This window comes from Bos taurus, chromosome 10, assembly GCF_002263795.3.
Source record: "Bos taurus isolate L1 Dominette 01449 registration number 42190680 breed Hereford chromosome 10, ARS-UCD2.0, whole genome shotgun sequence".
Taxonomy (NCBI): Eukaryota; Metazoa; Chordata; class Mammalia; order Artiodactyla; family Bovidae; genus Bos; species Bos taurus.
Genome location: NC_037337.1, coordinates 2,470,153 through 2,488,192, shown reverse-complemented (window position 1 = coordinate 2,488,192; position 18,040 = coordinate 2,470,153). Strand labels below are relative to the sequence as shown.

General features: G+C 33.2%; 1 protein-coding gene across 2 annotated transcripts in view; it reads right to left on the bottom strand.

Annotated features, from left to right (window-relative positions):
- Window positions 1-906: 906 nt before the first annotated feature.
- The window catches only part of YTHDC2 (YTH N6-methyladenosine RNA binding protein C2), a 73,722-nt gene continuing 56,588 nt past the window's right edge, over window positions 907-18,040 (bottom strand). The window contains exons 24-28 of one of the 2 annotated variants that reach the window (XM_059890604.1): window positions 15,319-15,496; window positions 5,000-5,203; window positions 4,078-4,260; window positions 2,794-2,881; window positions 907-2,680 (exon numbers count right to left, since the gene is read on the bottom strand). In XM_059890604.1, the coding sequence (XP_059746587.1) occupies window positions 2,801-2,881; window positions 4,078-4,260; window positions 5,000-5,203; window positions 15,319-15,496 (646 nt within the window). In that variant the 3' untranslated portion in view covers window positions 907-2,680; window positions 2,794-2,800. The remainder of the gene's footprint in view (window positions 2,681-2,793; window positions 2,882-4,077; window positions 4,261-4,999; window positions 5,204-15,318; window positions 15,497-18,040) is intronic. The other variant, NM_001192811.1, reaches the window with a different exon arrangement.

Below are 18,040 nucleotides of genomic sequence, written 5' to 3'. Positions count from 1 at the left end.
CGTGGTGAGAAACAGCTGGAGTCTAGACATATTTTGAAACTGAACCCAAGAAAACTTTCCCATGGATTGGACTGAGAGAAATAAAGCAATCACATATAACTCCAAGTTTTCTGGTTTGAACAACTAAAAGAATGAAAGTGGCATTAATCAAAAACAGGACAACTTTAAGTGGAACAGATGTGGTGAAAGAATTGTGGCTAAATTTTGAATATACCGAATTTGAGATTTTATTAGACAGCCAAGTAGAAAGTCATATTTGGCTAGAAAGACCACGATGCAGCCAGTGGCCCTGGCCACCCTGCCTGCGCTGTGTGGGCCTCTGGGCAGACAGCAATCATGGAGATTTCAGCAGCACAGTGAGGATCTGAGTATGAGAAGCGCACTCAGACGAAGACGTGTGGTCACCTGTGAAGTGTGTGTCCAGTTTTTCACTCTGGTGTTGATTCAGGTGTAAAGTTCATTTGACTTATTTCTCAACATTTTCTCTGTCTCGGGATGTAAGATGTTAAATGGTGAAGAATGAGTCTCTGAGAACAAATTCTTAAATGAACACATCTTTCCTTGAAGTACTCAATTGAGATTATGCTTTCCTTACTGTTTATCTTTGCTGTAATTGGTAGAGTGAGGCTGGATACAATGGCACAGTACCTAATGCATTGTCTTGAGAACACAAGGTGGACAGCTACATAGCCTATTAATAATCAGAAGATTTTATGTTAAAACATGTCTTGGGATTTTTCTCATGCCCCTATCATAATAAGGTAATTTTTTCTAAGGAAAGGTACTGATATGAGGCCATCACCTTCTACTGCAATTTAGTATTCTTCAAAGTGTATGAAATTCATTAATATCTCAAGGGATAATTGTTGATCATTGATAATGTCAGAAATAACAAAATCTAAATGATTTAATAGAATTTCATTTAATAAGTATATTTAAAGTTCATCTCTCTCAAAAAAAACAGCATTTTAATTACATTCAAATTGTGTTCATCTTAAATATCAACAAACTCATTATTTACATACAGGGATAGATATTAGAAAACAGGTGGAAATTGAAACAAGTTCTATTTTTTAGAAGTTCTTACTTCCAGATTAGAATACTGTGAACTGCTAAATATATACCTAAATAAATGTATACATTATCAGAAAACCACAACTTGCTCTAATAGGAAAAGAACTGTAATATACATATAGTGGAACATAATTCACACAGGCTCAATTTACAGGTATGTTTCAAAGTATAAAACAAACAAAATTCCAGTAACTACAAGTACAGGCAAAAGTTACGGCCGGCATTTTAAACTAATGCCCCAACATACAATGCTTTCCCAGAGAAAGTAGAGAAGAGTGCCCAAAATTTTATGTTGATGAATGACTTTTCACTTCTTTATTTTTAAATAAAGAAGCAGAGCACTTACTCTTTTGTGTTTAAATTAGTTTCATGTTGGTTTTTGTTACATAGCAATGACCCTAATGCATCATGAGAAGTGCTATCAAACCTGTTTCACTTAAAACTCAGTAACCAAGACATTTCTTTCATTTCTCCATGAACTTCCATTTCCCTTCAGAAAGCCTCTAAGGAAATTTTATAGACAACTGTGGTAAAAGAGATCAAACCAAATAATTCTGAGATGGCAAAGAAATGCCAAGAGTTGGCACTAACATGGGTTTACAAACAGTTACTCTCCGTTTATTAAACCACAAATGCAACAACAACAAAAAAAAAGAGTGAGAGAGAAATCTTACCTGGAAACATAAGTAGGATAAAAGGTACTAGAAAACATTGTGTTTTGTTTGGGAGCTTCAGTTTGGAAAACATGTAGAAACCAAGTTACCATTAACTGTTACAAGCATTTTTTTTTTTTTTCCAACTTGTATAACTTGCTTAAATTTTTAACTTGTCTAAATAAAGTTTCTCTAGCCAAAACAAAGAGTTCATAATCACTGTTTTTGTATCAGAAATAAGTGAAGATTGTCATGTAGGAGAAAGGATGGTTTGGACACATCAGGTTAATAGAGGTAGCACCTCTATTAAGCACTTAATCTGATCTGATTCAAGTCAGGAAGGAATTCTGCCTTTCTTCAGTTTTTACTGTGTTTCATATAGTTGCAGAAAAAGAAGATTCTTTCTTCTTCTTTTTTTTTTTTTTTCCTTAATGTACTTCAGGTTAAAAATGGCAGAATGAATAGTCCTTAATTAGCACACACTTTTTTAAAGGGACATTTTTAGATTTTGGTCATTTGCTTTTCTTTGCTTGTTTTTAATGATAAATCTTTAGAGTTGACTCTTCTATAAGAGTGCTCAGGTGGACAGATAAAATCAGACCTTTCTTAAAAGTAAACAATTTATCTTGCATTAAAACAAATCACCAATTAGAGATCTAAGTCAGTGTTTCAAACAAATGTTTAACTTCAAAGTAAATATGTTAACTGCTGCTGTGTTAAATAAAGAAACAACTATTTCATTCAATTATAAACATATTAACAAACATATAATCATTCCCTATGATCACTATAAAAATTAAATTATCCTTTTCTCTTTTATATGAAGATGGTGGTCCTCAAGCAACACTTTCAACCAGAAAAGCTCATTCATAACACAACCCCATCTCAGTTTTTGGACGTCAGTGCATTCAGTGGTTATAAGGAGGCATGTTGTTCTTCTGAAGCTAAGAGTTCTGGAAGGGTTAAAAACAAAAAAAGAAGAAAAAAAAAAGAAAATATAAATAATCTGAAAATTTCCTTAATGATAACAAATAATACCTGTACTCAAAGTTAAGTATGGTATAACCTGAATATTAATCAGTTGTGGTTTTTTCTCCCAATGGAAGGCGTTCCCATAACTGGAGCAACTGTTCACCAACTTGAGGTTCTAGTTCCTAGATAAACCAAAAGTCACAATAAACATAAAAACAACTAGATTGAAACCTATACTGATAAAAATGTAAGAAAATCAAATTTCATATTTCTACTAAAATCATGTGTTATGCCTTCACTGCTCTAATGCTTTTCATGAAGATTTAGAGTTGACTTCCTGACATCCAAGATTGCAGTTAACCTGCAAATATTACAACTACCCATGACAAAATGGTGAAAAATTTCTGGGGAGTTCTTCTGGAATTTTTTCTCCCAGGAAATAGTGAATTTTGTTTTCATGAAAATTTAGCAAAAGTACTCAGCTTTTGTACTTCCAAAGGTTTATGTTAATACTTAGCATATTAGATGTTTGCGTTTTTTCCCTCAAGAAACCATCTTAGATACTATATAATACTCTTAAGGAATGAAATTTATTTCAAAATTATTATCAAATAAAAATTAAAATATTCTTACATATTGAAAAGAATGTCATTTATTGTCCTCTTGTGACATCATGTGCACTTAAAAAGAACCTTAACAGTTTTCAAGTGGTTATTTGAACAGTCACACTTGTTCAGATGAAGTATTAGATGTAGCCTTAGCAAGACTAGATAACTCTCTAAATAGATTCTCTGAATCTATTTTCTCCTACAAAAAACTTGGTCAATAACTTATTTTAGGCTTAAGAATTGAACTACCTCATATAAAGAAGCTAGCACAGTCATCAATATATATGTTAATTCCCATCACCTTAACTAGTTTAAAATGCCTATCAGCAGTATCATGAAGGCAAAGCATAACAGAAATAAAAAAAGCCACAAAAATATAAAATCGCTATTTATACCATTAGTTAAATCCATAAAGAACTTAGATACTGTTCTTATCCTTAGACTTTAGTGAAATTACTTCAGAATTACACTAGGTTTTGATCATATTAAGTTAGTTAGACAATAGGAACCTCCAAGAACTGACGTGAAAGATTATATATACAATGACAGAGCAAAGTCAGGTTTACAAAATGATAAAAAAAAAAAAAAAAGAGCTCTGTTAGGCACTTTGCAAGTAGGTTTTTAATTAACTCTTCTACAAATTTGAACCATTATCTTCCCATGTGCACATGGAATATACAATTTGTATTCTTGCATTTGTTCCTCAAACAAATCACTGAATAACAGCCAAACAAAACAGTGGAAGAAAAATATTAAATGCCATCGTATACCTGCCCATCTCTGCTTATCTGGACTTTCTTGTTGTCATTCCAAGGATTGAGTAAATGGTGTGCAAACTGAAAGGGAAGACTTTCTTTCCGTATCCACTCCACCTTAAACACTCCTCCTAGTCCAGCTGAGCCCCAATCCTGACTCTTCTCCCTTCCTATCTCAGAAGACATTCTAGAAAATCCCTGTGAATAAAATGAGGGAAAAGGGGTGGATGATATTAAGACCTCTGAATTCAATTTATCTGAGAAAGCCCTGAGGTTTTGTACTTTTAAGGTAACAATGTAATATAAAAATAATAGATACCTAACAAAATTCCAGAAAGCTACTCATTAAGCATTTCTTATAAAAAGATGAATTAAAAAATGTTAGAGGAAAGACCGATTTCAGCTTTCTAATGTAATTTAAATACAAACACATATTTTCTAAATAATGTATCATAGTTCTAAACCCACATTTATTCCATTACCTTATGAATACAATGTAACTTCTAGGTTTTTAGTTCAAAAATGATAATTATATCAAATAATAAATCCATTATTTTATAAATACAGATATACATTAAGTCAAGCTGAGTTAAGAAACACACTTAGTTTCTGATGGTCAGACTAATCTCTTTGGCACTATTTAAATAAACATTTTATCCAAAAGTCACACTTCTCATTACTTTTAATCTACCGTCTTAAGTTGTCCTCAGAAGGAAAAGTTGTTTATCTGGAGAGACTCTAGGAAAACAAGGCAAAAATAAGGATCCCTATATATCATTCCTTTGAAAAGGTGCAATTTATTCCTCATCCTCAGTCAAGCACAGTGCATGCTTACGTTCCAATGCAATAAAAACCCAGCTTGTTTTTAACCTCTATGATTTAACTGATCTAATCTATAGCCAGAATAATGCCCTTTTACTGTTTCAGGATGGCTCACCTGGAAATGTCCAGATCCTTGAACAGAAAATACCAAGTACACCATGCTGCTTTCCCAAAAGGCTCGATTTAGCTTCCGCTCATTACTAGGAGTTGTAGACCAGATACCCTTCTGTTGAGAAATTTCAAGGTTTCTCAGATTGCTACTCTTCATTATGAAATATCGAATAGGCATGTTTGGTTTTGGTGAAGGAGATTTTGAGCCCTAAAAAAGAATGGATAATTCTTGAAATGAAACTTGACCTTTAAAAATCAATAGGCTCGATAGGGATTGCATTGAATCTATAGATTGGTTTGGGTAGTATACTCATTTTCACTATATTGATTCTTCCAATTCATGAACATGGTATATTTCTCCATCTGTTAGTGTCCTCTTTGATTTCTTTCATCAGTGTTTTATAGCTTTCTATATATAGGTCTTTAGTTTCTTTACATAGATATATTCCTAAGTATTTTATTCTTTTCGTTGCAATGGTGAATGGAATTGTTTCCTTAATTTCTATTTTCTCATTATTAGTGTATATGAATGCAAGGGATTTCTGTGTGTTGATTTTATATCCTGCAACTTTACTATATTCATTGATTAGCTCTAGTAATGTCATCTGCAAACAGTGGGAGTTTTACTTCTTCTTTTCCAATTTGGATTCCTTTTATTTCTTTTTCTGCTCTGATTGCTGTGGCCAAAACTTCCAAAACTATGTTGAATAGTAGTGGTGAGAGTGGGCATCCTTGTCTTGTTCCTGACTTTAGGGGACGTGCTTTCAATTTTTCACCATTGAGGATAATGTGTGCTGTGGGTCTATCATATATAGCTTTTATTATGTTGAGGTATCTTCCTTCTATTCCTGCTTTCTGGAGAGTTTTTATCATAAATGGATGTTGAATTTTATCAAAGGCTTTCTCTGCATCTATTGAGATAATCATATGGCTTTTATTTTTCAATTTGTTAATGTGGTGTATTACATTGATTGATTTGCAGATATTGAAGAATCCTTGCATCCCTGGGATAAAGCCCACTTGGTCATGGTGTATGATCTTTTTAATGTGTTGTTGGATTCTGATTGCTAGAATTTTATTGAGGATTTTTGCATCTATGTTCATCAGTGATATTGGCCTGTAGTTTTCTTTTTTTGTGGCATCTTTGTCAGGTTTTGGTATTAGGGTGATGGTGGTCTCATAGAATGAGTTTGGAAGTTTACCTTCCTCTGCAATTTTCTGGAAGAGTTTGAGTAGGATAGGTGTCAGCTCTTCTCTAAATTTTTGGTAGAATTCAGCTGTGAAGCCGTCTGGACCTGGGCTTTTGTTTGCTGGAAGATTTCTGATTACAGTTTCAATTTCCATGCTTGTGATGGGTCTGTTAAGATTTTCTATTTCTTCCTGGTTCAGTTTTGGAGAGTTGTACTTTTCTAAGAATTTGTCCATTTCTTCCACGTTGTACATTTTACTGGCATGTAATTGCTGATAGTAGTCTCTTATGATCCTTTGTATTTGTGTTATCTGTTGTGATCTCTCCATTTTCATTTCTAATTTTATTGATTTGATTTTTCTCCCTTTGTTTCTTGATGAGTCTGGCTAATGGTTTGTCAATTTTATTTATCCTTTCAAAGAACCAGCTTTTGGCTTTGTTGATTTTTACTATGGTCGCCTTTGTTTTTTTTGCATGTTCATGGATTGGAAGAATCAATATAGTGAAAATGAGTATACTACCCAAAGCAATCTATAGATTCAATGCAATCCCTATCAAGCTACCAACAGTATTTTTCACAGAGCTAGAACAAATAAATTCACAATTTGTATGGAAATACAAAAAACCTCGAATAGCCAAAGCAATCTTGAGAAAGAAGAATGGAACTGGAGGAATCAACCTGCCTGACTTCAGGCTCTACTACAAAGCCACAGTCATCAAGACAATATGGTACTGGCACAAAGACAGAAACATAGATCAATGGAACAAAATAGAAAGCCCAAAGATAAACCCATGCACCTATGGACACCTTATCTTTGACAAAAGAGGCAAGAAGATACAATGGAGAAAAGACAATCTCTTTAACAAGTGGTGCTGGGAAAACTGGTCAACCACTTGTAAAAGAATGAAACTAGAACACTTTCTAACATCATACACAAAAATAAACTCAAAATGGATTAAAGATCTAAACATAAGACCAGAAACTATAAAACTCTTAAGAGAACATAGGCAAAACACTCTCCAACATACATCACAGCAGGATCCTCTATGACTCACCTCCCAGAATATTGGAAATAAAAGCAAAAATAAACAAATGGGACCTAATTAAAATTAAAAGCTTCTGCACAACAAAAGAAACTATAAGCAAGGTGAAAAGACAGCCTTCAGAATGGGAGAAAATAATAGCAAATGAAGCAACTGACAAACAACTAATCTCAAAAATATACAAGCAACTCCTGCAGCTCAATTCCAGAAAAATAAACGACCCAATCAAAAAATGGGCCAAAGAACTAAATAGACATTTCTCCAGAGAAGACATACAGATGGCTAACAAACACATGAAAAGATGCTCAACATCACTCATTATCAGAGAAATCCAAATCAAAACCACAATGAGGTACCATTTCACGCCAGTCAGAATGGCTGCGATCCAAAAGTCTACAAGTAATAAATGCTGGAGAGGGTGTGGAGAAAAGGGAACCCTCTTACACTGTTGGTGGGAATGCAAACTAGTACAGCCACTATGGAGAACAGTGTGGAGATTCCTTAAAAAACTGGAAATAGAACTGCTATATGACTCAGCAATCCCACTGCTAGGCATACACACAGAGGAAACCAGAATTGAAAGAGACACGTGTACCCCAATGTTCATCACAGCACTGTTTGTAATAGCCAGGACATGGAAGCAACCTAGATGTTCATCAGCAGATGAATGGATAAGAAAGCTGTGGTACATATACAAAATGAAGTATTACTCAGCCATTAAAAAGAATACATTTGAATCAGTTCTAATGAGGTGGATGAAACTGGAGCCTATTACACAGAGTGAAGTAAGCCAGAAAAAACAACACCAATACAGTATACTAACACATACATATGGAATTTAGAAAGATGGTAACAACAACCCTGTATGCGAGACAGCAAAAGAGACACAGATGTATAGAACAGTCTTTTGGACTCTGTGGGAGAGGGAGTGGGGGATGATTTGGGAGAATGGTATTAAAACATATATAATATCATATAAGAAACGAATCGCCAGTCCAGGTTTGATGCAGGATACAGGAAGCTTGGGGCTGGTGCACTGGGATGACCCAGAGGGATGGTATGGGGAGGGAGGTGGGAGGGGGGTTCAGGATGGGGAACACGTGTACACCTGTGGCAGATTCATGTTGATGTATGGCAAAACCAATACAATATTGTGAAGTAAAAAAAATGAAATAAATAAATAAATAAAAATCAATAGGCTCAATTAAATAACATCTTATAAATATATAAACCAAAATATTTTACCAAATATTCAACAAATATAAGTAGCTCTATCATGGCTGAAAACTTACACAAGGCTCAATCAAAGTGAGGTCAAAGAACCAAAACCAAGTACCAATTTTCAGAGCATTCAGAATAGTCAACTCTGATTTATACTCCAAATGTACTTTCAGAAAATATATTAATAAACTTGCAAAGACTGAAAACAAAACAAAAACTGCTCCAGCTTACTGCCTGGATACAATTTCCAGGTGACAATACAGGAAGGGAAACACAAACGGAATCCAATGGTCTCACTGAACTTACAGTTTAGAGGCCACATTAACTAGGTTTTGCATGGCAGTGTACCAGATAGACAGAGAAGGCAATGGCAACCCACTCCAGTACTCTTGCCTGGAAAATCCCATGGATGGAGGAGCCTGGTAGGCTCCAGTCCATGGGGTCGCTAAGAGTTGGACACGACTGGGTGACTTCACTTTTACTTTTCACTTTCATACATTGGAGGAGGAAATGGCAACCCACTCCAGTGTTCTTGCCTGGAGAATCCCGGGGACGGTGGGGCCTGGTAGGCTGCCGTCTATGGAGTCGCACAGAGTCGGACACGACTGAAGCGACTTAGCAGCGGCAGCGGCAGCACCAGATAGAAGGGAGCTGCATGGGAAGAGAACAGGGGACTACAGAAGGGGTCCTCACAAGGTTCTGGCTAAGTAAAGACCTGAACATAGTAAGAAACAATGACCTGAAGCAAGGAAAAATTCAAAGTAAAATAGTTCTTAGAGCTCACACATGGTTGGGAATATTTCATCTTTTTCCCAGACAAAATGGAAAGAACGTGTAAAACCTAGCACATCAGCCCATGGAAATCATACCTTAGTACTGGAAATAAATTAGGACCAGAATAAAAACTGCCCTGTGCCCAGACCCAGCCTAACACAGCTTAAAAGTAAGTCCTGGAAGGATTACACTGATTGTAACTAATTTAACTGTGTATCAGAACAATGTCTAACACTATTTAAATGAATAAAACAAAAATCTCGCATCCAAACAAAATTTTAAGGAATGCAAACAAACAGGACTATGACCACAACCAGGGAAAAAATTAATCAACAGGAACAAATTGAGATATGACAGATGATGAAATTAGGAGACAAGAATTTAAAGAAGCTCTTCTCAATACATGGCACTATGTTTAAGAAGGTAGAAGAAACATAAATATGATGAGAGGAGAAATAGAAGGTATTTTTTTTTAGAGACTCAAAGGAAGGTCTGGAGATGAAAATAAAGTATTTGGAGGAAAAGTACACTAGAAAGAATGCATATCAGATTAGATACTACAAACAAAAAATCAATGAACTTAAAGATGCAGCAATGGAAACAATCTCAAATGAAGAGACAAAAATAACTGAAAAAAACGAAGGGAGTATCAGTGACCTGTGGAACAATATCCAATAGTATTACATTTGTATATCTAGAATTCTAGAAAAGAAGTGGGGAAGAGGTGAGATATAAAAAATACATGGTATTAAATTTCCCAAAATCAATGGCAACTATACATACACAGATTAAGGAAGAAATATAAAGAGGACCAGGCCAAGTCATATAAAAATCAAATTGCCAAAAATCAGTGATAAAAAGAAAATCTTAAAAGCAGCTAGGCAAAAAAAGACAAATGATATATGCAGAAAGAAAGATAAGAATGATAGTAGACGTCCCATCAGAAACTATATAAACTACTAATGTGAAAGTGAAAGTCACTCAGTCCTGTCCAGCTCTTTGCAACCCCATGCTGGAATGGGTAGACTTTCCCTTCTCCAGGGGATCTTCCCAATCCAGGGATTGAACCCAGGTCTCCCGCATTGCAGGTGGATTCTTTACCAGCTGAGCCACAAGGGAATCCCAAGAATACTAGAGTGGGTAGCCAATCCCTTCTCCAGTGGATCTTCCTGATCCAGAAATCAAAGCAGGGTCTCCTGCATTGCAGGCGGATTCTTTACCAACTGAGCTATCAGGGAAGCCCATATGATAGTATTATAGTAATGAAAGAAAATCATCTGTCAACCTAGAATTATATACACAGTAAAAATATCTTTCAAAAACAAAAGTGAAAAAAAATTTTTACACAAAAGCTAAAATAATTCATTTCCCGCAGATCTGTACCTAAAGAAATGTTAAAAGAAGGTTTTCAGGCAGAAGTATATGATCCAAGATAGAAATTCATGTCAACACAAAAGAATAAAAAGCACAGGAAATGTTAGACATTGAGTAAATATAAAAGACATTTTCTTGACTTTTGATAAAAAGGTAATTGACTGTGTAAAACAAAAACTAATATATTCTGACATTTGTACCATGTAGAAATAAAATGTAAGAAACCAATATCAACAAAGGACTGAAGGGTAATATAAGCATACTGTTGCAAGGTCCTCAAACTATAACTGAAAGGGCATAATACTGATTCAAGATACATTAGGTGTCAGGGAACATTTAACAGGAGGATTCCTGCATGCCGTTTTCTATTTCTCAAGGATTCTCTGTTCCTTATCAGTTCCTATTCCAAGAATGAGTACAGCTGCACACAGTTCTCAGGACTCAGGTCATGAGATGAAACAGGCAATGACTCTTTTCAGTGTCAGAGACCTTGTATGTATTAGACTATCCATATTGTGGCTATTGATAAAATTTCATCCTGTGTAATAGCTGAGTAATCATCTTACTAAAGATATACAAGCCTGCCTTTCTGATAATAAAGCACCTTTGCTCCATCAGAGCTTGGGTCCCCGTGTCTTTCTTTCTCTCTCTCTCTCTCCCCTCGGCTAATTCTCTGGAGCGCAGAAACCTGTCTTGCTCACTCTCCTTCCTGGGCTTCTACGACTCTCTCGAGAAGGCGCCCTGTACCTTCACCTCCCCCTCAAGAGGGCACCCAGTGCCTTCATGAGAGACGCAAGTCCTGTGTCAAGGACTTTATTGGTTCTCTGCGTAAACCAGGGAGTATCAGCCTCTTTCTCTCTTTCACTTTTCTTATTGTCACCTCTGGACCGCCAGGTCCCGGTCCATTAAAAGACCCCAACAATTAGGAAAAGGTAAAAATGACTTAAGTAGTGAATTCCATCAAGCACTTAAGGAAGAAATAATATTAAGCCTATACATCTCTTTCAAAAAATTGAAGTTAAAGGACCACTTCCCCACTAACTATAAAATAACCACACAACCCTGATACCAAAATCATACAAAGATAACTAGAGAATAACATCCCTCATAAACAAAGATCCCTCATTTAATAAAATTTTTGATGGAACAAAATCAAATCCAGCAATATTTTAAAAGGGTAATACATCATGACCAAGAGAGGTATAGCATGCAAAGAGTTCCAACTATAAAATCTCTAGAAGAAAGCACAGCAGAAAATCTCTGGAATCTTTGATTAGGCAAGGGCTTCTTAGGACACAAAATAAATGAACTGTAATAGAAAATACAGATGAAATAGAAAAAATAAATTAAATGGACTTCCATCAAAATTAAAAGCATTTTTCTTTAAAAGATAACTGAATTACTTTGATGTTCACCTGAAACTAACACAATATTATAAACCAACTATACTCTAATATAAAATAAAAATTAAAAATAAATAAGTAACAAGGACACATTGTATAGAACAAGAAAATATAACCATTATTTTGTAACAATTTTAAAGGGAGTATGATCCATAAAAATACTGAATCATTATGTTGTACACCTAAAACTAATATGATATTGTAAATCAATTATACCTCAATAAAAAAGTAAAAACTAAAAAAAGTTAAAAACACTCGTAAATAAATAAAGTGATGGTTACATGAGGACAAAAAAAGACACCATTAATAAAATGTAAATGCAAGCACAGACTATTGAAAAAAGTGTTTACAACACAGATAATTAAAACTTGTATAGAGAACTCTTACAAGTAAATAAAAAACAGACAACCAATAAACAATCTAAAAAAGTTAAACAAAAACTTGAACAGACCACCAAAGATTCAGAAATGGAAAAAAGCATGTGAAATGATGGTCAATATAATACTTAATCATTGGGAAAATGCAAGTTAAAACTACAATGGAGTATCACTATACACCTAAATAGCTAAAATTAAGAATCTAGTAATGTCAAGTACTGTTAAGAATATTGAGCAAATGGAATCCTCATAGATTATTGAAGGGGACAGAGAAAAGTGCAGCTATTTTGGAAAACAGTTGAGTAGTTTCTTGTAAAGTTACACTTACCACACAACCCAACAAACATACTCATGGGTATGTACCCAAGATCAGAAAACATATCTGTACATAAAGATTTGTACCTGAATATTATTCATAATAGTCAAAAAGTAGAAACAATCCAAAAGTCCATGAATGGTGAATAGATAAACATATTGTGATACATCTGGAATCAAGATTGCCAGGAGAAATATCAATAACCTCAGATATGTAGATGACATCACCCTTTTGGTACAAAGCGAAGAACTTAAGAGCCTCTTGATAAAAACGAAAGAGGAGAGTGAAAAGTTGGCTTAAAACTCAACATTCAGAAAACTAAGATCATGGCATCCGGTCTCATCACTTCATGGTAAATTAATGGGGAAACAATGGAAACAGTGACAGACTTTATTTTTTTGGGCTCCAAAATCACTGCAGATGGTGACTGCAGGCATGAAATTAAAAGATGTTTGTTCCTTGGAAAAAAATTTCTGACCAACTTAGACAGCATATTAAAAAGCAGAAACACTGCTTTGCCAACAAAGGTCCGTCTAGTCAATACTGTGGTTTTTCCAGTCATCATGTATGGATGTGAGAGTTGGACTATGAAGGAAGCTGATTACTGAAGAATTGATGCTTTTGAACTGTGAAGTTGGAGAAGACTCTTGAGAGTCCCTTGGACTGCAAGGCGATCCAACCAGTCCATTCTAAAGGAGATATGAGTGACCTGTGGTGGTCCTGGGTGTTCATTGGAAGGACTGATGCTGAAACTGAAACTCCAATACTTTGGCCACCTGATGTGAAGAACTGACTCATTTGAAAAGACCCTGATGTTGGGACAGATTGAGGGCAGAAGGAGAAGGGGACAACAGAGGATGAGACGGTTGGATAGCATGAACTCAGGGGACATGAGTTTGGGTAAACTCCGGGAGTTAGTGATGGACAGGGAGGCCTGGTGTCACAAAGAGTCAGACATGACTGAGTGACTGAACTGAACTGAACAGGATATACCCACACAATAGAATACTTACTATCCAGCAATAGTAATAAATATTACTATTTATTTAAATAAAGTAATAAAATAATATAATAATTATAAAATAATAATAATATATAACTAATATATATAATTACATTAATCTTCCACTTATATTATCTTCCACTTGCATAATTAATATATTATTATATTATATCTTATTTATATATAACATTTATATATTTATATATAGTACTTATTTATATATGATATATTTTATTTTTATATTATATATTACATATTATATACTATGTATTCCTATATATTTATATTCATATATAAAATATATAATATATTGTTCATATTATAATATATATCATATAATCAATATAATTATAATATATCATGATATATTATACATAATATTAATATAATATAAATATTAATGTTTATTATATGATAGTATAAAATATTATCAATATAATTTAATTAAATCAAATATAATTTAATTAAATTAAATATAATTTAATATATATTATATATAATATATATGATTTTATATAATATATATAATTTATATAAAATACAATACAATATAAATTAAATATAATTTAATTTATAATATTAATATTGTAGTAATACTAATATAATACATATATAACTATAATTATAATACAGTTATTTAATTATGACATATTATGTAATAATATATTATATATATTTTATATTAATATTATATATTTTATATCTAACTAATAATATAATAAACTCAATTATAATTCAATTTCAAAAGTCAAATAAGCCAGTCACAAAAAGTTATATACATTTCATTTACAGGAAGTTCCAAAAAAGGGCAAAACTTTAAGAACAAAGAGCAGTTTAGTGGTTACCAGAATCCAGGGGTAATGGGACTGCTCTCCATGAGACGCAGTACAGTTCATGATTGCATACACTTGTCAAAATTCACTGAATTGAACAGTTTAAATTGGTGAATTTTATCATGTAAATTATGCTGTAATAAAGGCACTTAAAAACAAAAATACTCTTAAAGCCTAAGAATATAAATCTGCAAAAACATTTCTTTTCCTCTTATTTAACAATAGTATTTTAGCAGACATTTTCACCAGAACTACATCACATAGCTAAAAAACACTAACCAAATACTTATTCAGGTATTAAATTAAAATTATTCTAAATAGTTGAAATCATTTATATCACAAACTTTTTAAAAGATACATAGTTCTCAATTCTTTATCAACATTTCCTAACCCCATCTAGTGTTGTATTTTTAATATAACCACTGAATTGAAGAAATCAAGTAAGAATGAAAAAAATAATTGTTTTCAATTTTGAAAGTATGAATCAAAATTAATTTAAGAAATTCCTCTTGTCATTTGTATTTAACAAAAGAAAGGTTCTAAAGATACAGAAAAGGAATCATGAACTGCTTAGCCACATGCCATCAGGGAATGATCTAATATGAAAACTTCCCTGGATGATACCGACCAAAAATATCTGGCAAGCAGGGGAAACTAAAAAATTTACTGTTTGCAAACTTTTATTTGTAACTAGAACAGAGGCCAGGATTAGTGATTTAAAAGCAGAATTATTTATAATTTTGTTTAAATATGTAACATCAGATGTGCTACAAATCCCTGATACTCTACCTTTGCTGAGGATGGAGGAGAAGGACTAGCACAAGGACTTGGATAATTACTGCTGTCTGTAGATTTCACAGAAGATTGATCTGACCGGTCCTCAGTGCTTCGTTTAGGATGCAAAATTCCTCTATCTTTATACTTCTGAGGTTGGTGTAGTACTGGAGCTGGAGATTTCATCAATACTCTTGAGTGAAAAGGAGGAAGCAAAGATCAGTTACACATAAGATCATAATACAAAGCAGACCCCATTTCAAACCAAAGTTCAATGATTCTGTGATTTATGGAATAGTAATTTAAAAGGCAATTTCATTCTTCTATTACATTTAGAAGAAAGGGTTGTACTATTAGGGTACACTTACAAAGATAACATTTTTTTAAAACAATACAAAAATACATTAAAAACAACCTATAAAAAATTTTAATTTAGATATCCAAGTATTATTTCCCTTACAAAACTCCTAACCTCTTTTATGACGGTCTAGAAGAAATCCTAAACAATTATAATGTCATATATTGATGCCTAATGTCTTTTAACATTTTAAAATTATTTAAATACCTCTATGCTAATGGCCTTTACTAGAAAATCACCTACTCTACCTCTCTTCCATTTGCATATATCTTAAAACCAAACAGATTTCAAAAGCATACTAAAAATTACAGCATGGCAAAATGGAAATAATACTGCAATAGAGTCAGGAGAGAGGATTTTCAGACAGAACTAAATTTACAACTAATGAGGTAGGTGATCCTGGGCAAGTCTTTTAATTTATCTGAGTTTTAATATCCTTAGCTATTAAATAAAGGGATTAAACTAGATAAATGCCAAGATTCTTCTGTTTTAAAATTCTATGAATAAATGCAGCAAAAATGGCAGTCAAGAATTTTATAATTTTTTTTTAAAAGTATACATCTCAGTGGAAAACCAGACATTAAAAAACAAAGAAGACATTAAGTACTTCCTAAAGCAGTATAATATAAAGTTCATAGCATTACCTATAAAATATTCTTTCCAAAAGAAAAAAAAAATGTTCTTGCCAAAATACTGGATCTAATCAAGCCTTGAGAGCTAACCACATCCATGAAATATGCAGGATATAGCAATAAAAAGAGACATATCCAGAATGTGGTACATCTCATAATACCACTGACCTAGTTCCCTAAGAAAAGTCAACAAAGGAGCTCTAGATCACAAGAGATTCAAGAAACAAGACACCCTAATACAGTGCATGAGTGAGTCCTCCCTGAATGCTGTTTCAAATAAACATAGTTTGAGAACTGGAGAAATGATTATTTTATTAGGACTGATTATTGGATTTTGATTGTATAGGAAAAATGCCTCTATTTTTTAAGAGATTCAAATCTAAATACAGAGGAGTAAAATGACATGATGTGAGAGACTGATTTTTAAATCTGTGAACAAAAAAAAAATAAAAGGAAGCAAGAAAAAAATAATTGGGTAGATACAGCAAACAGGTGAAAATCGTCAGAGGATAAGATGGCTGGATGGCATCACCGATGCAATGGACATGAACTTGGGCAAACTTCAGAGGAGATGGTGGGGGACAGAGAGGCATGGAATACTGCAGTCCATGGGGTCACAAAAAGTTGGACACAGCTGGGAGACTGAACAACAATCATTTACTTTGCTGTGTTTATATATAATAAATAAACAAAACATAAAAAAATAAGTCATAAACAGTTCATAAACTTCCATGAGCCTTGCAATTATAATTACTCTGCCTTCAAAATAAGTTAAAATAGCTTATCCCCACATTTTGCTTCTCTTTCAATAAATATCTTGGATTCAATATTTCTTTCACAAATAAAATAGCTAAAGCCTAAAAATGCTAACAAAAATATATAATGAATAAACGTGAATAATTATTAAGAACTTGATGAATATAATAAACCAACTTTTCAGGGCTTTTGTCTTTAAGAATTAAAATTCAATGAATTATCAAGTTATACCTCTAAAATCCCATCATTCTTACCCTGGCAGATTATTTACCTGAAAACTAGGTAATAGAACTTAATTGAGGGTAATATCTTATTAAAATAAAAATGATACTTCCAATAGAACTAAATGCCTACTTTTGCAGTTTCCAATTTGATCTTTGACTCTCTGCTCTATTCTAGCTTTTCTCTCTTCCTCCCCAAATTTTGGCTCCCCCTCAAATTTCATGCATGTAGAAACACAGCATTTGTATAAACCCTTCCACCTACATTTTCATTTAAGAGAATCAAAGAATTCTAATTCAGTTATACCTCATTTTTATTATAGAAAAGATGTTTATTCTTTGTAAGCAAATTATTATGTAAAAAACAACAACTTAAAAACACTGGTTTAATTTTAACATGGGATATGGGCATTTTCCATGTTTTAATAGTTTCTTAAACTTTTTAAAATAACTTTAATAAAATGTTTTTATTAAAAGAAATTATCTGATCTATATTTTGCCATCCTAGTGTGAAAACTCTAACTATAAATACCTTTTCTTCAAGAAGCAATTCCAGAAAGATTATAAGGAAAGATTATTCTCCATTCAAAAATACATCTTCAGAAGAGTCCTTAATCTATTCCTCACCAAGCTACATCAGTTTCAGGCCTTGTCTATTAAAACTACAAAGTCTAAAAGTATACAAAATTCTTTATCTCACTGTTCAAAAGATAAAAGAATAAAGAAAGCAAGGCTACAACCTATAAGGAAAGGAAAATGGCAGATATTGG